This window comes from Gavia stellata, chromosome 7 (assembly GCF_030936135.1).
Source record: "Gavia stellata isolate bGavSte3 chromosome 7, bGavSte3.hap2, whole genome shotgun sequence".
Lineage (NCBI taxonomy): Eukaryota > Metazoa > Chordata > Aves > Gaviiformes > Gaviidae > Gavia > Gavia stellata.
In genome coordinates, this window is record NC_082600.1 from 39,074,797 (window position 1) to 39,102,607 (window position 27,811).

The 27,811-nt window shown below is 40.1% G+C and overlaps 2 protein-coding genes across 2 annotated transcripts; one reads left to right on the plus strand and one right to left on the minus strand.

The window, feature by feature from the left end:
- Positions 1-208: 208 nt before the first annotated feature.
- Positions 209-8,574, minus strand: ERH (ERH mRNA splicing and mitosis factor). Its single transcript, XM_059819779.1, has 4 exons — positions 8,525-8,574; positions 4,597-4,684; positions 3,311-3,431; positions 209-702 (listed from the first exon to the last, which is right to left on the minus strand). The coding sequence occupies exons 1-4, from the start codon at positions 8,525-8,527 to the stop codon at positions 600-602; spliced, it is 315 nt and encodes a 104-aa protein (XP_059675762.1). The 5' UTR covers positions 8,528-8,574; the 3' UTR covers positions 209-599.
- A 374-nt stretch (positions 8,575-8,948) lies between these two features.
- Positions 8,949-27,779, plus strand: SLC39A9 (solute carrier family 39 member 9). The gene is made up of 8 exons (XM_059819339.1): positions 8,949-8,956; positions 9,419-9,536; positions 14,820-14,928; positions 20,906-21,097; positions 23,575-23,643; positions 24,819-24,904; positions 26,825-26,959; positions 27,234-27,779. The coding sequence occupies exons 2-8, from the start codon at positions 9,441-9,443 to the stop codon at positions 27,462-27,464; spliced, it is 918 nt and encodes a 305-aa protein (XP_059675322.1). The 5' UTR covers positions 8,949-8,956; positions 9,419-9,440; the 3' UTR covers positions 27,465-27,779.
- Positions 27,780-27,811: the final 32 nt, after the last annotated feature.

Here is a 27,811-nt window from a genome sequence, read left to right on the forward strand (position 1 = left end):
TGCTGTGTTTCCCAAAGATCCCCAGAATGACAGTAGTCAAGACTAGGCCAGAGAAGTTAACTTGGCAGGCCAGAATTTAAGCCATTCTGTAATACAGCAAACAACTGTTGGTTCAGTCCAAGTAACCTTTCAAGCCCTGTTCTTTGGCAAAGAGGGAAGAAAGATTTAATTTTTCGTTTGGCAAAACCCACAAAATTCAGCACTCAAGTTTAACTAAAGGGTAGATTTTTATTCCCCATTAAGACAGTCTCAAGGACATAACTAAATGTTGGAAACCCCACCGAAGGGCACATACAGTGAATGTGGCGAAGTACAATGTGAACAGCCCCAGGGGTTCAAACAAGGTAGGACCATTAGCTAACCAGAGGAAAAAAACAAATTAAAACTCTGCTGAAGATGTTGCACTTTCTTCTCCATTTACACTGAAAAAAAGTCAAATCCAACAAAATCCTTGCATCTCTAACAATACATTCAGTCCTGGCTAAAGAGTTTAACAAGATGGAAACAGGATGACTATAATACAAAAAGTTCACTACTACACTCTGTACACACCTGTTGTCCAAGCCCTCCCCCAAACCCAGGTAATGATGGTGCCCCCATTATTTGCTTGCTTGCTGGGCCTGCCTGCGGAGGAGGACGTAGATCTTCTCCTTTATCCAGTCTTTATTGTATGGTTGGTATGTCTGAGTATCAGCACGGTAACTACAGAGAAAAAAAAAGAATTCATGTAATATCAGTCTGTCCTGTAGTACATCTACCAAAAGAACTTCACAAACAACTGCACGTCCTCAAGTGTATGAGGCAGAAAGCTGTGTACAGAGAGATTTATCCTGTGTCAAAGAGATTTATCCTGTTCCCTAAAAACCAGTTACCCAGCAGATCAGTAACAACCTGAAATAAAACTAGATGCTCCAAGGACTACTGAGTGACTGGATCACAGTGTGTTGACATTTTTAATTCATGAATATAATTACTTATGGGAGACAACAAATAGAGCAGCTTAATATTCTGGAGCTCACAATGAAGAATAGTTCCACCAGGAAAAAATGTAATTTGTCTTAATGAGCCAAACATTTCTTCAACACTACTTTAAGCAAGCGTTCATGTGAGTTTTCAAGTGCTCCACTTCTGTTTTGAATTTTTAGAAAATGAATAAAAGCACAGTTTTCTAGGAGCAAAGGTAGACTCATAGATGGATGACAAAGGATTCTTGCCAGTTGGCAGTGACGGCAAGCTTACATCTAACAAACAAGGACACTTCATAAAAAAGCAAACTGAAAACAAGAACCCACAGACGCGTATTCTTCGCTACTCAGGGATGGCTCATAAAAGTAGTCCACCAAGATTTCTTGCCAGGGCCAGAGAACTCAGTTACTCATGACACTGTTGAAGTGAAGCAGAATTAGACCGAAAAATGAAAGCAAGCTGTGTCAAGTTATCTGTGTAGATTCATGCCCTCCTTTCCCCCTTGGTTGTTAAAGTTGAATGTTTTTTTGATGAAGATGGTACTTTCAGTGAATGCTTCAAGAACTACTGAAGTCCCTCCCGGTCAATCTTTAAATCTTGGTACACACCTTTCTAATCAGGTAAGAAGGGTGAGATGGTCCTTGGTAAGAAGCTAAGTAACAATCCAGAATAATTTACGGTTCTTACCTAAGGAAAAAACCCCTAAGCATACTGTTTCTGAGAAAGCCTTGTAATTTAAAACCCAACATGACTGGTTCAAGGCCACAGAAAGAGTTTCCGTGTATATTGATATAGTAATAGTTAGTAGTAGTTCCAGTGCAGTATAAGAAACATTAGTTTCAGGAAGTTACTGATTTCCACACCCACCCCAATGCATTCCTAATGTTACACTGTGAGACCAGATAGCAAGTACTTCAGGAATCTCCATGAACACAAGACATGTCTGTTACACTATATGCTATGTGTGCCATCTGGTGGAAAACTATAAGCTGAAGTAGAACTTGGCACGACACTGAGTTTACAAGCCTAATTAAGAAAGGCACAAGACTGTACTAGAAAACAGTTGCTACTTCCTAAAGCAAGCAGCTAGCTTCAGTCTGTCAGATCAGCTAAACCAAAGTATGTCTTTCAAACTGCATCAGCCCAGCACTATGACACCTGAAGATGAAACATGGCAGAATGTCTAGGAACAAGGTAACTGCAGAAACTGTAATCCTGTTTTACTTATTCTACTAAAAACTTTGGTAAACGGCATATGTAATAAGTCACTATCAGTAACATAGACTCTGTATGTACATCAGAATGCAAAGGAAAGCAATCTGATGCTCTGTTTTTTTTAAAAATAGGTTTCTATTGTAAACTGGAATTAACTGTCAAAAGCTGTTCACTGTGCAGCTGCACAAGTACTTGCACTGGATTTCAGACAGAGCAGTACAGCTGCAGGAATGTCCACACCACATACTCACCAGCTTAGAGTTTCTGGAATTTTGAGCTTAGAAAGTCAAATACTATGTCTTTTGTTATTTGAATATGAGATTTGTATCCTTATTCCTACAGAATTTCTGCAAAGTTGATACCACTGTCATATCAAACTATTACCTTGAGATTTATGGCATGGAAAATACTCATGATCCGGACTAAGTGATTTAGTTACAATGTTATGTTCTGAATAGTGAAATTTAACATTTGATTTCACAGTGCAGTCAGAATGGAAAGTTCACAAGACCACCTTTACTTGCCCACAACTTCAACACACAGATGAGAACTGGAAACATATTCACAAGAACACTTAAACAATTAGCTAGGGATCTCTGGAGGATTGGTTTGTTCCTCAATCACTTCATTAGGATTTACAGACACTTACGTCTTGCTGTATCTTGATCAAAGTAAACAGCTGGCTGCAATGCACTCCTATAGACTTCTACTGCACCACTAGTACAGCCCTCAGCTGAATAAAATTTCATAATCATTCTGCCTCCTTAAGAATCAGGCCAACTGTAGAAAGGCAGATACAGCCCCAAATTAAACAGATTCTAGCATTAATAAAATGCGTAGCTGTATTAAACTGTTGGATTTCAGTACTTGAAATGCTGGGAGCTTCAATGTGACTAAAATCCAAGCGGAACCATCAGTTTCTAAGCTTTCTTTAGAAATACTTTATTCTGATGCAGTTAATTGGAGTGGGCAACATGGCACGCCAGCTGCAATATGGCTGCCTTACTAACACAGTTATTGCAAAACAACCCAGAACCTTATCAGATTTCACATAAAACTTGTAAGAGTTTACATGGAGGACTTCTGACTTCTCTAAGTCACTGAAATGGACTTGTACAACTGAACTTACACAAGACAGCTGAGGTCTGCCAAGTCATCAATGAAGTCAAACAACTGGCTGATATCATATGTAATGGATGGACTGTTGGGATTCATTCTCTTCAGATGCTCTTCATACATTTTACAGACTCCTACAGAGAAACAAGATCAACAATGCAATATTAAAACCCCAACAAATGTATTTGCTGAACTTCTTCGGATATTGAACCACAGATTATCAGGAAAGTTTAGAGATGACTACCATGAAAACAGAGACATAAACTTCTTAGATTTTGCAGAGTTGAAATGCTTTTGTTCTAGCTATTTGCGTTGAAACATAATACTATAAAATCATGTAAGATGCACGGAAAGAATCATTATCATCATCCAGAGGAAAAAGTTTTAGTGCTGTCAAAGATGGAACTTTCCATGCAGTAAGCTCCAACAGAAACCTGAAATTCCTTCTCATAATTTTAAGACAGCAATTGCAACATATATTCCTACTGTACAAGCACCTGAGAAAGAGAAGAACTAATGTCAAATAAAGCTACTCAAATATTGTAAGAGAGATCATTCTTGACGAAAGAGTCAAACGGGGCTACTGAGGTAAGAGTTGACAGCACAAGCCTGTATATGAATTTAAATCAGTTTTATTTAAGCTAGCCTATAAATAATTCAGATACATTTGATAATAATAATATATTAAAGTGAGCATGGAGGCTTCACATGGTCTTTATTATGCTTTTGTTTGTCTTGCAAAACTTCCTGGAATTCGAGTTTTTAATGTTAAGTGAACTTCCACATTTAAATCATACAGCTGTAGTATTTCAATCTTCTTTCCAAGCTCACTATGTGTCTCTTAAAGTCACACAGGATTTTTTTCTCTGGCACACATGCCATGAGGCTGCAAATTATGCATCAATTGCACACATACTTTTATTTTATATATTATTTCCAGTAGCAATCTTTCCTTTGCATGGCTAGCACAAAAATTAGTGAGAGAGTTAGGCTCTGATCCTGCAATGAAATGCATTCAGGCAAGTCTGCTGCATGGCCCCACCAAGAATATTGCCTACTCTCACGAGCTGAATGTGGTTCAATCATCTAGTTAAATCAAAGAGAGACATTTAATATAAAAAAGAAGTTTTAGAAACAATGAATAGGCATTCTTGGTTTCCTAAAACATTAGTAAACTAAAAGCATGACACATTTTTGCATTTTTTTGTTAATTACCTTGGGAAAGTATGAACAGCAACTCAGGAATATGTCAAAAATGGGGTTTTAGCAACAGTTTTTGTCTACCATATCTGCACCCACCTTCCATGCACTCATTCACCGATTCATAATCAGCATATGTTCTGCCTTCTGGCCTCTTGGTAGGCTGGACAAGTAGAATTGTGTGAGACTGAAAAACAAAACAAAACAAACACCAAGAAAACAGGTTACTTGCAAAATTTGAATGATTTTTTGTTTGAATTTATTTAGCTGAATGAAGCACTAGAAAGAAGCATAATATTAAAACACTGAACCAGCAATCAAGGACACAGACATTTTCCTAATTGCACTTACTGTTCATATATGCTGTGTTAATAATTTTTGTTTCCAATCAGTCCTATCGATCCTTACGTAAGTTTAAAATGTGTAAAATCACCAGTAAAGCAGCTATTGTATTGAACAAAACACCACAGAAATAGTAGTTTCTATTTTAACAGGAAAGCAAAGCAATAAAGTCAATGTATAAAAGCTATGCCATTAGTGCATTTTCTTATTTTATTCCAAACACAAGCTGTTAGAGCAAGGAGGGAGTCCAACTTAACTTCACTGTCAGTCTCACCTCAAAGATTTTACCACAAATAGCTATTTTGAGTTATTCATTCAACTTCAAGGGAACACAAATTATACAACAAATCCGCACTTAGTATTCAAGCTTATTTCCTGCAAAACAGATGCACTGATTTTTCATACTTCAGTGAATCTACTGAAACAGTAATTATGGCACAGATAACTGTTCCAAATGTCAGTGTCTGTCAGCTTGTTCTTCTGCAGGAAAGACTTAGGTGATTGTACAGCTTGTGGCTTGCATTATTTCTGTAATATTTTTCACTGGGCTACAGCAAGTAATTTGAGCAACCAACAAGCAGGATTTTTGAAGTACACGCAATCTGTGATCTAATTAATAGGTTACACAGCACAGAAAGTTTGCAAGCATGCTACAAAACAGCATTTCCAGTGCTGCTAACTGGATCCAACATTTTCAGTGCTAATATATGAGGTGAGCACACAATGTGTAATATTCATGGAGACAACTGTGGAGTAAGAAACTCTGGAAACAAATACCAAAGCATATTATTGGGCTTAAATTGATCAGTTGCTGATAGAAAAATCCTGACCCACACTTTGGACATGTCAGTGAAGATAACAGTGACAGAAAGGAAAAATGGCAAATATTAGGATTTAGAAGGAACATATAAGAAAACAGTACAAATTTTTATACTGTAACTGATAGCGTTCCCATACCTGGAATATAGTTTTCAGTTCTTTAAAATCTGTCTCAAATGACATGGTAGAAGGAGATTCAGAGAAACCCAGAAAAAAGTTACACAGAGAAACAGAAGTAGCAAGACTTTTCCCAATCAGAAATGGAAAAAGAGGGGAATTCAGAGCTACACACTCTAACAAAAATCATTCAGAGGAGACTAGACCATTTAAGTCCAGTTCCACGTATGCCAGAGGACGCTAGATTAGAAACGAATTCCCCAAGGGGGGCTGGTATCTGGCTGTTCCTAAGTGCATTGTGCTTGAACAGGCATGTCTTACCAGGGAGTCCAAATGACTCTGCCAAACTTTATAATAAAGTACTTTTTTCAGCACTATCATTTTTATTTGCTGGTCACTGATGACAAGACTTGGTTCCAGGACTTGCAACTCTGATTTCCTGGGAGCATTTGACTAAGGGTCCCTTATTAACAACAACGGATGAGGTACATCAGCCAGTTCAGTCAGTGTGTTCTAAAAAAATGCTGTGTTACTTTAGCATCAGAATGTCTTGCAAACTACATTTGTGATGTCTGATTACATACATATATTTGCCTCTTTCAACTAAACTCAATATTAAAAAAGTTGGGTCTATGTGACAAAACCTAAGAGAGCACAGATAAAACTGAACTGACCAGGAGTTACAGAACTGTATCATAATCGAGTGAATTCTGTATTCAGTTTCCCAGAGTCTTGCTGGGGAATCATTTTAGGCTTTCTGGCCTATAAATACCCAGGCTATCCCTCCCATTCTTTAAGTGTTAAATGAATGTATATATTCAGATATATAATAATCAGATTATAGAAAAAAATATCAGTGAGCCAGACATGTAAGCCAGTTCTTTTAGAACTTTAAGGTACAAATTATTTGGGCTTCTGACTTGGGTTTAAACTGTTTATCACTTCAAACACTCTGAAATACCCATATCAGATACTGGTGTGGAATTTATTGAAATTAATGCCATTGGGACCATCTGTATTATAGAATTAATGCATTACATCTCAAATGTTTCCTTGGGAACTTGCCATTATTTTACCTTAAGGGAAAAAAAAAAAATTGCATGATTTGATAAAATTGTTCCTCCTCTCCTACCACAGAAGTGCAAAAAAGTGACAAATTTAGAAGCCTGAGAAAAGTTTTCTCCAACTATTACCTGCCCTACTGAATATGTGCTGAAGTGACTGGACAAAAATCAGTGTGATTAATAACTATTATGTTTTCCTATAACTATAAATCTTATTATTAGGAAAAAGAAAACCCAAACAAGGGAAGATCCATAAACCTGCATGCATTAGGACGAGGTTATCTGGAAGAGCCCAATACTTAGGCTCATAGGAACATGAGGAGGAACTTCTTTACTTTGAGGGTGGCAGAGCACGGGAACAAGCTGCCCAGAGATGTTGTGGAGTCTCCTTCTCTGGAGATATTCAAAACTCGCCGGGACACATTCCTGTGCCACCTTCTCTAGGTGAACCTGCTCTGGCAGGGGGTTTGGACTAGATGGTCTCCAGAGGTCCCTTCCAACCCCTGTCATTCTGTAATACAGATTCTTATTATTCTGACACATATGTTGGTGTTTCTTGCATTTTCTTTAAAAGCACAGTTGTACTGGCTACTCTTAAGCAGGACACTGAATGAGATGATACCACATGGCTTTTATTACACCAATTTTGAACTTCTAGAGAGCACTTTAGAAAGTGCTACAGTTACTGAAGACACAACCCTGTAAAAATGGTTAAGGCAGCACTGACAGCCAAACCAGCAGGACTTAGGAGCTAGGCCACATCTGCCCAAAGAGGCTTCTACGAGTTGAGAGTCTATTCAACAGTAAAGTGAAAAATACAATAAAAAAGGAAGATAAACAAGTACGGTAAGAATAAAATGTGCGGCGATGCAAATACAAGTAGTATACCGCACACACCTAAATGTCTTTCAGTTACTCCTCCTAGGCAGAAAAAATGGTTCAAGTGTCATCTTTCACTTTGGACAACAGGGACAGGGCTTGTAGCTGCTCATCCTAGCAGAAGCTAACTGCTTTTGAGCAAGCGCCAGACAGATGTAGAACTTTGCTGCAAACCCAGAAGCAGTCGTCCTTCCATCGCAGGACAACTACTTACTTCAGCATATTCAAATTTATTAGATGAATGCAACAAACTATTGTGACTGGTAGGCCTTTGTGCTTTAGCGTGCTATTCCAGGAGCCCACCAGCGCAAGCTACCGTCTTTCCCTCCCTACTGGGGAGGAGCAAGGAAAGCAGCTTCAATTAACGCAAATCGGCCATTTAAAGTAGGCACACTCGACGGATCCACGAAGCCAGTGCTCGCGAGGAAGAGCGGCACTTCCAGAAGCGCCCTGGAAAGGGGCTGAAGCTCCCGGACAAGTCCGCCCCACGCCAGGCCCAGAAGCCTCCCCCCTCTCTCCCTCCCCACGAGCAACCGGCCTTTGTGCCGGGGAGGCGGCGGCAGGGCGGCGCTGCGCGAGGCCGCTGCCCCGCCAGCACGTGCTGCCGCCCGCCCGGGCCCGGAGCGGCGGCCACGGCCTTCCCCACTACCCGCCGCGCCTTCCCGCCCGCGGTGCCAGCGACCGCCCCCTGCCCTAGGGGGAAGGGAAGGCAGCCCGCCCCGCTCCCCCGGGCCGCGCCGGCCCCCCCAGGCAGGCGCGGGGGTGCGAGGAGCCGCCGGGCCCGGCCCACAGCCCGCCCCGCTCACCATCACGGCTCCCGCTCTTCAGCACCGCCGCGGATAAGAGGCGCGCGACGATCCCCCACAACCCCCCGCGCCCGCCGGAAACGCCGCGCTAACGGCCGACCATAGAGGTCGCGGCGCCAGAGTGCCGCTCGCGCACGCGCACGCAGGTCCAGGCCGGCGCCCGAGCGCGAGGCGCCACACGGCGGGGCGCTGAGGATGCCGGGAGCGGGCGATAGCGCCAGGCTGGAGGGGGCGGGGCGCGCGGCCATCTTTGATGAGGGAGCTGCTCCTTCCCGCCGCGGCCCGCGCGGGGCTTTGGGCGGCCGCGGCCTCCCCCGCCATCTTGAAGTCGGGAACCGCGTGGGTCAACGCGAGTGGGGCGTGCCGTGCCCCGGAAGGGGAAGCGCAAGCGCTGGGTCGCGGAGCTGCCACTTGGCCTCTGAGCCAGCGGGGGTGGGTGAGGGGAGGTGCGCACCGGTCCCACAGGTTCTCTGCGCCTTCTCCCCACGGACGCGGCCCCCCTTAGGCCGCCCCTCTGCGAGGAGCCGCCTCGGCGCCCGCTGCTTTTCCCCCCCTTCTCCCTCTGGGGGCAGTTGGGTGCAGGGGAAGGTCCCGTTGCCTCAGGTGAGGGCCGGGCCTGCCCCGGGGCCGGGCCGCTCCCTCGCCCCAGCCGCACAGGTGTCTCCCCGCCCGTTCGCCCCGGCCGCTCCGGGGCTCCCTGCCTGCCCGCCCCCTGCAGCGGTGTCGGGCGGCTGCCGCACGCCGGGCCCAGAGGGGTCGCCGCTGGGGGCCGAGCCGGCCGGAGCCGCCGGGCAGGACAGACATGGCTGAAAGCCTTTCCTGGGAGCTCGGTGTCTGCACGGGTTAAGGCGTGCGGGGCGAGGTGGAAAAGTTGCTGTTGAATTTCACTTTAAGGGACCGGACAGAAAGCAGCGAAATGGATGACTTCCGCTCGATCTGCCTCCTCTCTCTGGCCATGCTGGTCGCCTGCTATGTGGCAGGAATTATCCCCTTGGCAGTTAATTTTTCCGAGGTAAGACAGATTCGCCAAACTGCTCGTTGGTTGCTGAGGAAGAATAGCAGAAACTAGGTGGAGAGATCTACCAGGACGAGTTAGTGCTGTCCCCTTTCAAGTATGGCAATGCCGTTAGGGGTGATGCAACTTTAAAAGAATTTTAGGGAAGTTGTGAATGCGATACTAATTTTAATTCAAAATCGCGGTGTAAAATTATGCTTATTCTACAGTGCGTATAAAAGCCATTTAAACATGCTAAATTTGATCCAAGCGTTTCTGCTACAGGTGAAGCAAAGTCTCAGCATGTAGTGGAAGGACATGATAGCAGCTGGACATGGCTATTGTTAGAAGTTTGTATCAGAAACTACTGAAGTCAGAGGTTAACTGTTATTATGTGTCTATGGGCTACTCAAATTAGGGCTTTTAAAAACAATTCCGAGAATGTTCTCAGAAGACTTTGTTTTGGTTCATAATTTTGTTCACAGCTTGTGCTGCTGAAAATTAAACCTTAGCTTTTTGATTACAACACAACTTCAAGTTACGTTACTGTCCCATGGAACTCAGGGCATTCTCTTGGAAAAATATCTTGGATACATAAGGTGTTGTTATAGGAGAGGGAGACTTTCGTACATTGAATGAGTTTCCAAGCAGTATAGGAGTTCAGAACTGAATGTATTCGGGTGCTTCTAAGAGGTGATTGTTGAGGTGATGATGATTGTTACAGTTTCTGGAAGTCTGCTAGTATCCTCTGATGCCTGAGGGTTTTTTGTTTCTGAATGACAGTTGTTGTGTACAGGTGTGGTATAGTGAGAATTTCTTTGTTCCAAGGTAGTAAGAGCTCTCTTACAAGAGGTTTCCCATTTCTACTGGGAGCAGTGAGTCTTTTGGGAAAGCAAAGTGCTGGAAGAGAGGTGTGACTTATTCTTCCATCAAGTCAGAGCTGGTTGCACCCATCCTTTGGTCCCATTATTACTAGGAGGCTTTGGGAGCAGTAGACTCTGAACAGCATGGAAGGAAAGGCTGTTCATTTTTGGTAACAGTAAAGTTCAGCTAAATGGCTTGAAATGTAACCATGTTCTGAAGTCTTTACATAAACATTAGGATAGTTCTGTTTTGCCAGTGCTTTGTCTGATGCTTTGATGGACATTCCCTTGTGTGTCTTCAGTGCTGTTGCTTCCATTGAGTCGCTCTTCAAAACTCACATTTGCCCTGAAGCCTACAAAGGATTTTCTTGCGAATTTGCTGAGAACACTGCCTAGCACACTAGCTTTGTCTCTTCATTTAATTTTGCGTTTCCTCATGTATGTGCTTGGTAGTCGCCTGTTATCTCTGACTTTGTATTTGGTGTTGTTTGAAGGTAGAATTCTTGATCTGTGTTTTATGTGGTTTATTTATATTTACATAGTTGAATCAGGGGGCTCCTAAACCTTTTGGTTTAGGAGCCCAATAGCTGCAGGAATACAGATCTGTTGTGGATCCAAAAACATAGCACTCTGCATAAGCAGTAATCACACATTTAGTAGCCTTTTGTGTATGCAGCATACACACGTGCAGTCAAGTTTAGTGTGGCATCTTAAACTCTCTGGAATTCTTGATTCAGATTTACACTTAAGTTAGATATTTTAAGTGTCCATCCACCATGCTGGCTAAAAAGAGGAGCTGAATCTCTCTGCAAATTATGCGCAAGTACGAGCTAATCCTGGAAGTGTGGAGATAGAAGTTAGAATTGTTTTGTTTAAAAATTATTGCTTAGGCCTGTGCAACATGGGCAATTTCAAACTGAAATGACTGGACTGTGCATTCTATCTATCATTTGCAAAAAGTTTTGTAGATGGCCTTGGTAAGGAAAAATGCCTCCTCCCACTGGCCACTTATGATAGTTAGAAAACAAAAATGAATGCTTTACATAATATACCCCAGACGCTGGAGAACAATAAAATTATTCATTAGTGTTAATACATTTCTTCAGATGAGTTTTTTTGCTGTGGAACCTATTGGTCGTGTTCTGATTTCATACTGGTTTCTATTCTTTTAATTAGATTTGGATATTCTTGAAAGTATAAAACTCCAGCAAAGCCAGGTATGACTAAAGATTGGTGGTAAAAGAGTCCAGACTGAACAGAGCTTCACTCTGTTTCTGTATACAGATGTACCTTTTCAGCTTAATCCTGACCTACAGTACTCTGTTGGGCTAACTTTGGTCTGGAAACAACACTATACCAGTTCTTGAAGCTATCTTCTAAGTGGTAGCCTAAATGCTAATAATAATAATAAAAAAAATCAAGTTCTAGCAGTTTGAATCTTTTGCTGGTGTAACAGAGGCAGGCAGCGTTGACTGGAGTGGGGCTGCTTGCTGCTGAAAGTAGGTGTGAGTTTTTGCTAGGTCCAAGTAAGAGTTTCAGTACCATGTGGATTTAAACCAAATACTCAGCTGTGGAACAGCTTGCTAATTTAAGATTTTTCCCATGCATGTTTTTAACACTGTTTACTGTGTTGCTCTTCTTTTTAGCAAGAGACACAGAAGTGTTTTTGTAACTGAAATGGTTTGATTTCTTGGATCAAACTAGGTGACTTTTGCCTGTCTGGGCAGGCTGCAATTATTAGATTGCTGTGTTCACTGTGTCTAAATATTTCGTACTGAAAAGGAGGTGGAGACTTCTCTTGAAACAGTAACTTGTTAGTGTGTATTATTTTCATGGGTATTTAAAATTCACAGATGCCCAAATTAAGGCAAGCAGTACTCTGTATCTGCAGTTGTAATAAAACAGTATTACTTCGGACACTTTTCCCTTTGTTTATATATGTATGTATGTAAAAGAGATTATAGTACTGCAGTATAAAAATAGTCTTGTTTTTCTGTGTAAGATACTATATTTTTGCAAGACGACTTTATGAACAGCGGGTGTTGAAGATTATCTTTTCGTGTAGATTGCTGCTGTATAACAATTTACCAAGTATAATTGTTATATAAGCCAGTGTGTAGTGCATGTTTGTGGAAACTTTACAGGTGTTTTCATCTCTTGCATATCGCTATTTGAATTTTCCCCAGTAAGGCTCTAATTGTTTCCGTATGGTCACATTGGCTTGCTTTCAGAAGGCTAATTGTGCATCTCTCTAGAGCCTCCTATTTCTTCTATGCAAGCGTTGCCTATTTTGTTGAGATTAAATAACATGTGTCACTATGGCGCATGAAGGAGAATGGATGGCATAATAAGGATACATGACAAGTGGTTTCCCATTAGTTAAACGCTGACCTCTGTCTCAGGTTCTCAGTAGTTAACATTAGTATTTTGATAGCACCCAGACATCTCATTGGGCATGGAAGATGATGATGGTTCGGCCACAAAATGTATGCTACACAGTTCTTATGAGGATCTAAACTCCCGTGGTTGCTATATGTGATATGATAAGGGCTATTACAGGAATTATGAGAAACAACCTCTGCAAGTCATATTTTAGAGTCTGTTAAATGTTTATATAACTGGATTTTCAGTGTGTGGCTTTGACTTTAGCCTGTCAGTGTTGTAGTCACAAGGAAACAAAAAGTAATAGCAAACTGTTCTTATATTGGTAAAACAGAATTTACTCAGTATGGGAGGGGTGAGGAAGGGGTGATATCTCTCTAAGCTTTTTGCCCCAAATTAGAGTATAACGAGGAGGATAACCCTTACTTAGAGTAGCAAGTACTTATAAACACTTTATGTGTGTATTTTTTAATCTTTTAGAAATTCTTCATGGAATATGAGCTAAACTATTTTTCTTCACTATTTCTATTATAAAAACATTCAGTTTATGTTTAAGTTTAATTGCAAATTTGCAAAACTTAATGTAACAAATCTACTTTAAAACCTCTTTGCAGAGTGGAAAGGGGATTGCCATGGTCTGTAATTATCTGGAGAGTAGAATATAATTTCTGTTGCCCTAAATGCCTTTACAGTCTTTAACTCCTTTTAAAATGCTCCTGGAAGGCTTAGAAATGGTTGTGAAAACAATAAGCATTTGTGCATCTCCTAATCAGATTAAAAAAAAAAAAAATACTGACATGAAATGTATATTAGCACCATTATCAGTTTGACTGATGCAGTTCCCTCATTCAAACTCTCATTAGAGTAAGCCATTTTAAATTATTTTTTATAATTCTGGTTCTGGATTCGATCCCTTCTGCCATATTTTGTAGCTACCTGACATTCTGCAAGTGCTGTGATACTGTAGTTCTAAAACTTCACCTGGCACCTTTTTTTTTTAATACATGGAACACATCCTCAGACCTTTTAAGTACAAAAAAAGTACCTTTCTCTTAAATTACTTTTTTATCCACAGTTTTGTCTTTTTAAAGAAAGTCTGTTCTTCAGTGATGCCCTATTAAATACAAGGCCATTAACATACGGCAGCGTTAAGGACCAGCTTCTGTATAAGAGCAGCTGTTTGGTTTAGAGACTGAAATATAGTTCATCTGTCATGTAATAGTCTTATAACAGCCTAACTTCATTTCTTCTGTCTCTCTAAACCTGTAGGTGAAAATAGAGCTCCTGCTGCTTTTTTCTTCCTTTTTTCTGTAGTCCTAAAACTTTCCTTAGCCCTTTTCTGTGTTATATAACTATAGCTGACTTAGCAGTTTACACTCATACTCGAGGAATGTATTTGTATCTGTAGATGCATTTGCATTATTGGTTCTCTTGTCTTTCTGTTTTTGCTTTGGTAATTTAGTTTTCTTTCTTGTATTTTATTATTTAGATTGGCTTTTTTTGGGAACAGGCAATTTATCTTGCACTGTGCCATACCTAGCAGAGATTTTAGGGAACTTGCATATTTAAGTATGATTTCTAGCAGGAAGGATATATTTGAAAACAAACCCAGAATGGAGATAAAATGTAGAGTTGCAAACATGCTTCAAAATTTAGGCACTTTCAATCTTTCTTTGTCTCTGCAGGCCTTATAGTTTGAGGCCTTAGAGGGTGAATTAGACTCCAATAATCATTAGTGCTAAATATAGCAATTCTTGCTGTTTTCGGGTATGCTAGGTTTCATTTCTTGTCTGATGTTAACAGTCAAATGGGTCATCTTGAACTTCCATTTCCTACTTCAGTTGATTGCATCGGACATTGGATATGTTCACTTCTCAAAGTTAATCATTAGGAATATAGGACTAGGCAACTGGGGCTCCTGAATAAAAATCAGCAAGAGGTTTTGTGGATCATTCGCTCCCCCCCTGCTCCCTTCCCCCTGCTCCAACCTCTGTTAATGGGGGAGAGTAAAGAAAACCATTCTTAAAGATGATACTTGTTTTGTACTTGCTTGCAGGAGAGATTGAAGTTGGTGACTGTCCTGGGTGCTGGGCTGCTGTGTGGAACTGCCTTGGCTGTCATTGTGCCAGAAGGAGTACATGCACTTTATGAAGACATTTTGGAAGGTAAGAACCAAACCAGATGGCCTTGTTCAAGATAATTTAGGTCATGGTGTTATGATATACTGGGGCTTGTTTCTAGGGCTTTTAATGTGAGACTGGTGGGAGGGTTTCACAGCAGCATGACACAAAGACGGCATAGAATCTTAAAACTGCCATAGGCATGATACTGCATATTTATGGTAATTTGACACAGGGGTGCGATCAGGCTGTGGATCAGATGACTCCTGCTGAGTGATCCAGTGATTTGCGGGTCCAGGTACTGTACCCAGGTACATGGAACCACAGCCTTTTATGCCAGGTCATGTGTAGTGTTCCTTTTTCTGGGGAGAGTTAAAGTTTACTTTCACTGGAACTTCAAAGGAGGTGTAAGGATGCCTTTGGCAGAAATGAAATTGTGGACTATTTGCTGTTGCTTTTTGTAGTTTAGACTGCTTCTCATTAAAGCAATTGCAGGAAGTGTTTTATAGATCTATACATACTTGCCCTCATAAGAATGTCCTCCGAAGCTGAAGATTGTCTTGGAATTAAGTTAACTTAATATACTTGGCTGAAAATTATGGTTACATAGGGCTAATTCGCAGAATAGGAGGCATTTCTTCCTTGGGCGATGGTGTCCATTACACGTAGGTATCTGTGCGTGGTTCCAAGCTCAGGAATCTAGTTCTAGTCTGCTGTCACCAGTCTTCAGAACCTCATAGCCACTAATGAATAGCTCCAAAGCTAACGGTGATTATGTGTCTTGTAGGGACATGAGTGTGGAGCACATCTTATACCCAGAAGTCTCAGTAAAACTGAGTTTGAGGTTATGACGTTATTTTAAATAGTCAGGGCTCATTACCTCTGTTTGGAGTGCACTTTAAATCTTGCTTTAGCTTGGAGTCTTGTGCTATTAGATTACCATTGCAGGTATGACATTTTTTCAATATGCTCAGAATCAGAAATTTGTCTGAAGGTAAACAGCAACAACTTAGTGGTCACAGGAGAAAGGACTATAAAGTTGAGGCTGTAGAGAACTTTGCAAGTGTCCGGTGTATTATTGTTGCTAATCTGGGATTGAGAGATAATTGTTATACTCAACTTTTCTTGTGCTACCATTTTTTTCTTGTTTCTACACTGTTTTAAATTTCTTTTTAGTAATATGCCTTAAATTATCCTGTTTTAATTTCCACTAAATTTATGTTCTGCTTAGATTTAAAGTAAACAGATCATCCTTTATCAAGAAGTGAAAGAACCTCTGATTATGCTTTTATACTGTGCTGTAATTTGTGCACTCTAATGTAGGATGTCTCTAATGAGCTGTAGTTGTGGGTTTGCTCTCCATTAAATTTTATTTCTAAGTAGACTAAATTTTTCTTGTAATGATATGGCTAGCAGTAAATAGAATTGGTGTGAACGTTTGCATATTTTATTTTTTTTTCACTAAATGGGGCATACTGTTCATGTATGAAATCTACAGCATGCTGTTTAGAGCTATATGCTATATAACTTAAAGTTTAGTATGTGGAGAAAAAAAGTCACTTCCCATTACTGCAGTAGTATTATCAGACATATTTACCTAGAAAAAAGAATTTATTCTGTGAATGAATTCAGACATAGTATTGTGACTAAAGCCAGTCTGTAAAGATTTTTTTTGTATTGCAGAGAGGCAAAATTCATGGGTATTATTTAACTACAAAAAATATTTCTAATATCTAGGATATTCAAAGTTACACTTAAGATTCTGAGAACTTAACAGCTTTCAGTACATGTTTTTTGCAACTTCACCCATTTATGTAATTAAACCTAGAAAGGTGCCTAGGGGAACATTGAGGTATATTCACATAACTGGGAAAAAGAGAGGGAGAGAGACTTGTCTGTGTTTGTCCAGTTCCAAGTGTAATTTTACTCTGAGACTTGTTGCTTGTTATCGAAACAGGTGTTTGTCATTGATACAAAAGGAATTTACTATTACTTCTGTATTTTCCCACAGAATAAATAACTTCCAATTTTTTACCTTGTAGGCTGAGAGCAAATAGCATATCATGATTCGGATTATTATTTGATCATAAACCTATGTACGTGTGTAGTGAAACCTTCATTTGAGTATTACCAGCAAATAAAATTCCTTTAGCAACTTCAGTCCTTTTGTTTTAAATGGTGAAACTGCATAACTGCTGTCAGAAAGATTGCCCTGAGTTACCCACTATGTTTTATGGCTTGAAATGGTCTGAAGCAAAGTTAACTTTTTAATATAGAAGGCAACAATCTTGTGTGGTCTAAAATTATTTTATTGATCAATCTTGTTCAGTAAAGATATGTTTGTGAAATCTTTCAAGGGCTACCAAGCCTATTCTGATGTGCTTTGTCTGTAGTAATGGCATTGTGCCAACATTTTGTACAGTGGGATGGATATACAATTGTGTTTCATCCAAGAAGATGTATGAATATTCCAGCAAGAAGATGACTTGCTAGAGTAAGTCAAGTTTTTGCTGTTAATGTCTAAAACTTCTGAAGAATAGTTGCCAACCAAAAGACCTCCCCAAAATAACAAAAGTTTTACTTCTGTCACTTAAGCCACATATGTTGAGGAAGCCCTAATGTATACTGTGCTCGGTTTTGTTTGTTGCCATTCTTTTTTTTAAATAGTTATGTGCATTAAAGCTGCACTGTCACTCACTTTAAAAAAGAAAAAATTATGTAGAGTGAACTTTAAAAATGCAAGGTTGAAACAGGAGAGAGATTCTGTGTTGAATTGTAATTATTATAATCAATTCAGACATGAATATCCTTACCTTGATTCAAGCAGAACAAATTAGCTGTTCTGAAGTCAAAAAGCTTTCAAACACTGAATGATGACTCCTCCAAAAGCCTTGTCTGTTCTCATACTGAGAAAACATTGCTTGCTGTTAGACCAATGAAACAATCTATTTAATATCCTAGTTTCTTTTAAGTGCTGTACACTAGTCCTGTTAGTCCTCTTACCATTAAATGTGAAAAAATAAACTAAAATTAGTAACATTGTTTCTAGTAAAGATTTTTTTAGAATTTCTGATGGAAACTTCTTGCTTAATCAATGTTGTTCTATATAGTATTGTCATCAAAGCATTGCTGTCTTGTGAAATAGCAAGAAATACAAAGTGAAACCAAGAAGGGGTTTGTGCATGTTACTGTTTCAAGTCACTTTGGAAGAAGTGTTTTTCAGAAGAGAGAGAGTTCAGCTCATGGACAAGGTCAAGTAGGTAATTCCAAACTTCTGGAAAACGGATGGGTAGCAACAAGCGATTAATACGTAAGGCTCTGTTATCTTTACACCCTCTCATCGGGTATTTATATACATTGATAAGATCTCTCTGAGCCTTCTGTTCTCCAGGCTGAACAGCTCCAGCTCTCTCAGCCTTTTCTTATAGGAGGGGTGCTCCAGTCCTGTAGTCATCTTCGTGCCTCCCCAGTATGTCCATGTGTCTCTTGTACTGGGGAGTTCAGAACTGGACCCAGTGCTCCAGGTCTGTCCTCACCGGTGCAAATACAGTGCGAGGATCACCTCCCTCGACCTGCTGGCAACACTCTTCCTGGTGTAGCCCAGGACTCAGTTAGCCTTTTTTGCCGCAGGGCACACTGCTGGCTCATGGTGAACTTTGTGTCCCCAAGGACCCTGAGGTCCTTTTCTGCAAAGCTGCTTTTCTGATTGGTGGCCCCCAGCATGTACTGGTGCCTGGGGTTATTCCTCCCCAGGTGCAGATCTTAAGATCAAGTCAGATTTTAAGAGAAAATACAGTTCCTGATCAAGCATTTGAACATGCCAGAATCCTCTTCATGTTCATGGTTTATATTATAGTGCTAACTGGTGCTTTGTGAGGGAGTACAAATTAATGTCACCTGCTTCCTTATAGTGGACTGTGATGCATACGTTCTCTAGGGCACTGGAGCTTTGCAGATGAGTTCTTTCTTTTTTACTACTTATTCAAAAAACAAATTTCTCTTGAGTTCCCATGTACGTACAGAAAGGTTCCTTGTGTGAGTAACCGTGTTCTCTAAGCATGGGGGAAGGACAGGAGACTTTACGAAAATAATTGCAATTAGAGATTGTGATACCATCATTGGGTCTAGCAGAGAAACATAGAAGAAGAAACATTTTCATAGTAGAACATTAAAGGTATTTACAAATATTAGTTGAACCTGCCAAACGTGGTTGTAAGCATTGGCCCTATTCTGGAATGGAGGCAACTTGTACTGAATGGTAGGTAGTTTAGGGCCTTGGAGTACAGCATGCAACTCAAACACCTGACTTAGCTTGAGGTGTCAGATGTGGAAGTAGATTTACTGTGTCTGTTTTCCTGTTGGAAACATCTGAGTAATGCTTATTGTGTCTAAAGCACCTTACCTGCTCTGCAGGTACAACTATTTATGATAACAAGTATGGCAAGGAGTATTAAATGCCTCTTCTGCATCACCTAAAGGGCTTTCTAGCCTGATGTCTTGTCTCTGTCAGAGGCCGTAAGGGGAAATATAAAAAAAGAGAGAGTGTACGATTCGGGTGGGCACACGGCCTGAAACCAAGAGGTCAAATGTTTACTGTGCTGCATATGGTAGTTGGGAACTTAATTCAAAATTCCCTATTCCTGATCTTTGCTTGTACCTTTCTAACAGTGTGTTTCTCTATGCTGTTGGTAGAGGAAGGCTTAGACATGATTCTTTGCTTATATCAGCTGGAAACAATACCAAGAATTTTGCTAAAAAATAGCTTTATTAGATCTCTTTCACATAAATGTGCTAAGGCAACTCTTGCCAATCTTTGGTGGCCAATACTGAAAAAGCTATGTACTTCTGGACATTGTTTGCCCTCTGTGTTGGATGGATTGCAAAAGCAGCAATTTCCTGTGGTCATGAACAAGGTTGGAGGATCTCATGGATGTATCTTGGGAGCCACTAGGCCAAAGACACTGGAAATGTTAAATGGATGTGCTGGAAAAACTTTCTCCTTTCTCTTTAAGTCTGTGTAAATTCTGAGTGATACTGATGTAATTTCTGTTGAAATTGGTGGGAGTTTTGTGTGTGGTGAGAGTTTGCTTGTGATAAAGTTCGCATATGGTGGGCAAATGGCAACCTGTAAAAGTTTGGTAAAGTTATATTACTTCTCTGCTTTCTAAAAGTCATTGTAGGTAGAGACATTTGTCACTTACTAATCTATGAAATATTTGAAAATGTTCTTAAATTATGAACTATGTACCAAGTAAAGCATTTTATACCATAGAAACTTAACTAAAAACCTGTCCAGCCGTCGTCTTTCACCTTCTTAGATTTTTAGAGTCATTCTGAGCTCACCTCATTTCAGGGTAGCTCAGTGAGACAAAGTAGATGTCTTGGGGTGGGCATGGAATTAAAGCTTGTGTAGGAAAAGGAAACAACCACACAACATTCAACCCCAGGGCTTGGACTTCGGGTTTCTAGAATGGTACTGGTATTTCTAGGATACTGTGCTGACTTCACTGTTGTTCTAGTCCATGTCAATGGAGTGTGTCAATGCTAACTTGTTTAAGTAGAGCCTGATGCTTCGAGATACAAAGTTCATCTTCTTGAAGATTGCATTAGGTCTCTTAGTGGATGGAACCTATTTATGTCCTCATCCTGTATTTTCTCACTTAAATGACTTAACTGCTTGACAGTATCTCTGAATAGTGACAAAACTGACAACTTCAGTTAAAAATGAGCTATTCAGTAATTATTATTAATCAATTTGTATTTAAAATGTAGCATTTAAACAAAGTAGCCTGGCTTATCAAGTATTAATGCTCTCTTTGCTTTTCCACGCTGAAGAGGTATGGGGAGAGGCCAATCAGACAAATGTGTGCTTCCCTAAGTAAATGGTCTAAGACTGACCTTAAATGAGGACTTTTGTGTATTGTCCAAGAAAACGTGAGGAACGCTTTCAACAAAGGAGGAGAAAAGTGGCCATGCCATGTTTAGTCCCCTGTTTCCTAATCTGTTTGCTTGCCTGCCACAGGGAAGCACCACCCGGCGAGCGAGATGCAGCATGTGATTGAGTCTGAGAAGGTAGCAGAAATCCCGGTTGTACATGAGTATGGCCATGACCATTCCAGGTTGCATGCCTACATTGGTGTATCCCTTGTCCTCGGCTTTGTCTTCATGCTGTTGGTGGACCAGATAGGCAGTTCTCATGTGCACTCTACAGATGGTAAGTAAAGATTCACTTCAATTAGACTTGCTAATTAGTCTTAATTAGCAAGTTGCAATTTTTTGAATGCTACTGGGATTTATTTTGACCAGTCATGTCCAGAGTTTCAGTAGGTGCTTTACAAACATAAAGTAAGGCCTGTGTGAAATGTTTGTGCTGGAAATCTATCCTGGAATTCAGCATAATTTGAGAGCTTGCTTTGCTAACATGAAATAACTGTACAAGCACGTATGGTGTGGGGGTGGAGGGAGGGTGACTTGGCATGAGTTATTGTCTGTTTTACAGTATCACCCATAGGGGATTTCTTTGGCTTTCCAAAACACTTCAGGTTAGCCTTACCTTCGTTTGGTTTTCCTACTTGTCATACGTGTAGGTAAAATTTGCAAAGAACAAAAAGTTATCTTGAGTAAGACTGCAGAAATGACTAGATGTACGCTCTGGTCCTTTACTGTAACTGCAGAGCTGGACTCCCACAGTAGTCTAGAGCCTCACTAACTTCAAAATATGTCCAGCTTAGTCCAAAGATTTCTCAACGTCATTGCAAGACTCTCAAAATGCCTACAGTTGACTTTGTTTCCTGCCTGTGGCTTCATGCACAGACTGTAACTGAAATGCACCAAAGTTGTTTTGTGATCTGAAAAGGTATTTTGATTGCCTTTGGCTGCTCGTTTTCTCCCACGTAATCTCCTGTGATGGTGGAATTTGGCCCTCAAAAATTAAGGGATTGATCTTGAGGGAAAAGTAAAACACACACGCAAAGGAGGGGGGATATGTTTTGGTTGGATCATTGGCAGTTCACAGTGCAGCTGTGCAAATGCTTGTATGGGGTTAGTATGGTGGGACAGATGGGAGGTCACTGCAGGGGCTGTGTCACCTTTGTGCTCCTGGAGAAGTGTAAATGGAGCCACAGCCATGGCTAGCTGATTTTCAGAGCTTTTCAAAGGAAACAGTGGTAGTGAGGATGACAAGGGGACACAGGTGAGCAACTGCCAGGAGAATGCTTGGTTTGTACAGTCTATGACCCTTTCGCATGTCTCTGATGAGAGCAAATACCAGGAGAAAATTGACTATCATCTGTGTTAGAGATACACGCTATAAAATAGGATATTAAGTGAAGTTTTATCTTGTCTGTACCTCTGTCACAGGAAATGTAGTAGTGTTTTTGTAATGTTTTTTAAAGCTACCGAAGAAAAACATTTTTCTCATTTGAACTGATGTCTGGTAGTTTAGCCCAAGTGGCTAGATTTTACTTTGTCTAAACTAGAAAAATTCTGTAGGCCAGAATGGAGGTATGAAACCAAATATGAACTCTCTCTTTGAGTGTGTTTAGTTCTGGTCAATCCAAAACAAATTTAAAGGAAATGTTCTTTGTGAATATCTCCTTCTGTTTGACATGAGTATACCATCGCAGTCATCCAAATGCAGCTTATGCAATTAATTACTCAAATAGGCTCCCCTTGATTCAGAAGACCAGTCTGACCAAAGAGAATACATCAGTTTTTAGCCAGGTCACTTCCCTGATCTGACTCATTGGGCAACTACATGGGTGCCTGGGCACCAAGTCAGAGACTGGAGGGCAGAGGGACAGGCAGGAGGGAAGGAACAGGACTGGACTTTCCTTTTTGGCAGCAGTGCAGACTTACTAAAGTAGCTGTGTAATTGTGCTTGCAGTCAGCTTACTGGCCACTAGTATAATTAAATAATGGCTGTTCAACTGTTTGGAATTAAACAGTTGAATAATAAGATGTTTCTATACTTGTGTAGGACTTACCTGCCCTGTTCATTGCAGTTATTCTTCATAACAGTTTCACCGCTGGTTGTGTAGTGGTGGATGTTGCCAGGTTGTGCTGTATCATGAGCTAACCTGCAAATGTCCTCAGAGTAGTTGTCAAATAATTGCAGTCAAAACACTGGATCTCACGCAGCACTGGCTGCATTTCTACTCTGTGGTGTATAATGTTGGAGGGAAATCTTTGCAACTGCTGCCATGATAAGTAGAATTTATTGCTTACTAGGAGTTGCCAGAGAAATCAGTGCAACAGAGACTGCCCCAGACTGTCACCTGAAGGAAAATGCCAGCATTGGGCTATGTGGGGAACAATTGTCCTGACTCTTGGAGCAGCTCTGGATTCTGGGGATGCAAAACTAGCTTTTCTCCCCCTTGGAAGCACAGAATTTTAACATTTGGTTTCAGGAGGTTAAGAAAAACTGCTTCTGCCTATATGAATGATCTTGTAAATTGCAAAGAATTGTCTATGATTCTGTCACTTGTTTGTTGGCAGAACCTTCAGGTGATTTGAAGGTGTTAGGTATCAGACTATTTTACAGTAAATCTAATGCAGAAATACAAAAGCTAATAGTTTTGAATACAACTGCCTAAGCAGCTGGTAGAGGCATGTGCAGTGATATGGTTTTTCTTCCAGCATAATTTATGTATTACTTCTCTTTTATGCTACCTTTCCTCATGACCATTTCAGATCCAGAAGCTGCAAGATCAGGCAATTCCAAAATCACCACAACGCTGGGACTAGTAGTCCATGCTGCAGGTAATGTGGGACCTATTCTTAGCACTTGGCAAGGACGTCTGTTGCTGTGTGGCTCATCTTTAAGTGTGATATTAACACTTGAGTTTTGTTTTTGAAGGTGGCTTTTTATACCAAAAAAAAAAAAAAAAGGCAGGGCAGGGAAAACTAAGGATCTTCCCCAAAACTTACTGAGAAAACATACTCCAGTGCTCAGAATGTTCCATGGAGTTTTATTTGGGTACAGTATTTTCACTCCTTTATTTTTCCCATCTGAAAAGTTGTGTGGTGTTCACTCTCTGCCTCTTCAGTTCTTTTGCTGGCTGCTTTAGCCTGTATTGAAATTCAGCAGCTAACGCATTTGAGAAGTAGTATGAAATGCCTTCGGGTTTGCTTGTCAGTTGACCTGTGGTTTTAAAAAAAATACTAAGCTTAAAAAAATAACATCTTGTGGAAGAAAGGACGTTATAGAGTGGAGCGCAAATATTTGACTGAAACACATTTGGGCTGACTTGCAAGGACTGAAAAAGTTACGCATGTGTCACAGTCAACCCATGTTCATGTTGTAATTTTTCACTATATGTGTGTAGTATAAATATGATGCTTTTTAATCTCTCCTAGTGAAAGTTATTGTCTAGATAAGTCATAAGGTGTTGATCAAAAAGATATTTCCTCAGTAAACAAAGTGTCTATATATTAAGGATTAATATAGTATTCATTTCCTATTCAGACAATATATTTATGTTAAATGGTAAAAACCCCCCAGTATTTGCAACAGTATTTATATTTGAAAATTCATTTAAAGGATAATATTTAAAATTCTTTTAATGCTTAGAATCTAAAGCAGATTTTTTTAATTTAGACCGGAAGCCACTTCTACTACAGAAGACTAAAATAACTAAACTTGTTACCTGGTTCTAATTTGTCAGAATGTGTCAATACTGAATAGATTCCCAGTATGGTTTTTATGGTCTTGGGAAATAAAAGACAGCTCCTGTTGGGGTTTGTCTGAAATCCTGAAATTGTTGTGGCTCAAGAAACAAAGGGGAGTGACTTATGGGTTGGGTTGGTATTGTTAATGGCATTTTGAGTAACAGGACTTCTCAAATCAACATGTTTTGTACCGTCAGCTGTTGAGGGGGTGGGAAAGCTGAAACTGATGTGGAGGAATAAATAATGAATTTGCACTCCTGTTTCAGCTGATGGTGTTGCATTGGGTGCAGCAGCTTCTACTTCTCAGACTAGTGTGCAGTTGATAGTGTTTGTTGCGATTATGTTGCACAAGGTAAGTCATCCTCCAAAAAATCTTACTTGTTCTTTAAAAGACTGTTACAGCATACAGAAATTACTAAAGATCCTATGTTTCCTTAGTGATGTAATCTGGAAATGTGTAACACCATTGAAATGAACAGGTTAGTAGTACAGCTTCAAGGACCAAAAAGCACTGATACAGTGTATGACAGAATAGCAAATGATGGATGCTAAGTCTGAACAGGGTATATATGAGAGAGAATTCTGACTGCCTACTGCCTACCTTGGTTCCAGTGGTTGGGAAAAGTCTCCCAAAAGTAATGTGGCAGCTTCACACTGACTTTTTCTGAAGCTAGTGTGGTGATGTGGCTTTTTTAAAAAACAAACCAACCCCCCTGAGATTCTTACTGCTGTAAGAGATGTATTCAGAGAAGTTCTAGAGGGTGAAGCACAGAAGTATATGCTAGTGTATTCAAGGAGGAAAAGCAGTTTTATGCTGATTACAACAGTTTTTTGGTTCTGTGATGTTCTTAAGAAAATGGGAAGGATATTTGTTATAAAGGGTTTTAGTGTTTAAAGGGTTAGTCTTTTGAAACAACTTAATGTCAGACTACTAAATTACAACTTCTGGTTACCTCTGTTACTGTAGTAGCTTCAGCATCAGTTATGCCATTTCTGCAGAAAAAAATTTAAAACATCTTTCTGATGGTAACAAGCAAACAATGTCTCTTGAAAATGGGAAAACCTTTTTTCCTTAATGTTTGTGCAAAGATATCTATTAGCTATTCAGGTTCTAAACATATGCATGCAGATGAATATTTGACTTACGGTAGCACATGCATATATTAGTCATACATTCATCCAAAATCTTGCTTGCATATTGCATGTTCAAAATGTTAGGAAACCCAGATCTTGTATGTCTTTTCTTCACTGTTCTTATAATAAATTGTGGTTTACATAACCCTCTTCAAAGGTGTCAATGTTACATCTTGCTGTGAAGCTTAGTTTATGGCTATTGACCAGTGAAACTTGCTTTTATTATTCTTACTGTTCAAATTAACTGACTTCTGAAATTGTACAATTTTAGATGAGAAAAATCTCTCCTATGAAAGATTATCAAGAAATATTTGTTATTGGAAGAGAAATTTATTTCTTCTCTGGCGTCTTTTTCTAGTCTTCTGATCCTGATTGATGCTTTTGTCTTTCTCATCTTTTTTCCTTCACTCACGGTTTCCTCCTTCTAGGTTAAAAAAAAAAAAGAAGATTCTGTGTTTTAAAAAAAAAAAAATGCTCAATACATTTTAGTTTGTCTTATCTCAGAAAATGTCAGGGTGGGCTGCTATTGTCTTTATGAGAGCAAAAATATAGTCAATTCTATGAGTAGTAGGACAGCTATGCCTTGTGGATAAGAAACTGGATGCCAGCAGAGGGAGAAGAAGGAAGTATTTGTTTGCTTCCCAGTGGGAACAGAAATGAAACTGAATGATGAACTAATCAGAAGAGCTTTTAAGTCTATGTTCATGTGGAGGCTGACAGTTATCTTTGGGAATTTTTTCCCCCTCCATGTTAATTATAGAATTTTTCTGCTGTAGATAAGGAAACTGTCCATCTAAGGATGCACAGTAGTATCAGGACAAAAAAAAATTATGTAAGTTGATGGAGACTTAGGGATTATAGCAATGGCTCAAGTCAGAATAAACATTTTAATATTTATAATGACTGCGTGGATATATGCATTCTGATAGCCAGAACATGGGTTTCCATTAGGTACTGTTGTTAAGGTAGGGCAGTCTGCAGAATTCTGTTGATTTGGGTTAACTGCAACATACTGTGCTCTCCCTGAATTTCTTCCAATTCAGTGCATTTCAATGTAGTAAGTCGTATTTCAACTTCATCTCAGATTTCGGGGGATTTTAGAAGGTATTGTATTACCACTGAACGTTGTTTTTTGCAGGCACCAGCTGCCTTTGGCCTGGTTTCCTTCCTGATGCACGCTGGGCTGGAACGGAATCGAATTAGAAAACACTTGCTGGTCTTTGCGTTAGCAGCACCTGTTATGTCGATGGTGACATACTTAGGGCTAAGCAAGGTAGGTCTGTGATGTTCTGCCCAAAATGTAGCTTTGTGGTGGAGTTTGGGGAAAGGAGTTTCATAGAACATCAACTTTAGAATGTCAGTTGCTACACATAAGGTGCAAGACATAAAACAGCACATTAAACTGTTGTCATTGTGAGAGAACGAGAGTGAGAGTTGATAGAAATCCTGCTGTGTCTGGACACTTACAGAATTTTTTTATTGTTGATTGAAGAATTTCTGCTTATCCTAATTTTTTTTCTCTTTCCATTTTTTTTTTTCCATTTCAGAGCAGCAAAGAAGCTCTTTCAGAAGTCAATGCCACCGGAGTTGCTATGCTGTTTTCTGCTGGGACTTTTCTTTACGTTGCCACAGTACATGTCCTTCCAGAAGTAGGAGGAATTGCTCATAGCCACAAACCTGAATCAACTGGAGGAAAAGGACTCAGCCGTCTGGAGGTGGCAGCCCTAGTATTAGGATGCCTTATTCCTCTAGTTTTGTCCATTGGACACCATCACTAAACGCTCAAATTTCACTGTTCTCCTCCTCGATTCTGACATGAGCAGTAAATGTCGGCTGCTCCCTTTATCATTGTCTCTTACCCATCATCCATCCCATCCACTTTATGGAGTTCAGAGGGAACGTTGATTGCAAAATGAGGAACACCGGGAAAGTTTTTAGTGTAGCAAAATGTACTTTGGCAGCCAGACATAAAGTCTATGTAACTTTCTTTTCTGAAGACATGTGCTATTTTAATTGTTACTTCTGGCCCTATTCTCAGGGAAGATGGAATTTGGAGTTTAAGAAAGGTGAGCGGGGAAGAACATAGCGACTCACCATGAAATTGCAATCACCAAAGTATCCTGCA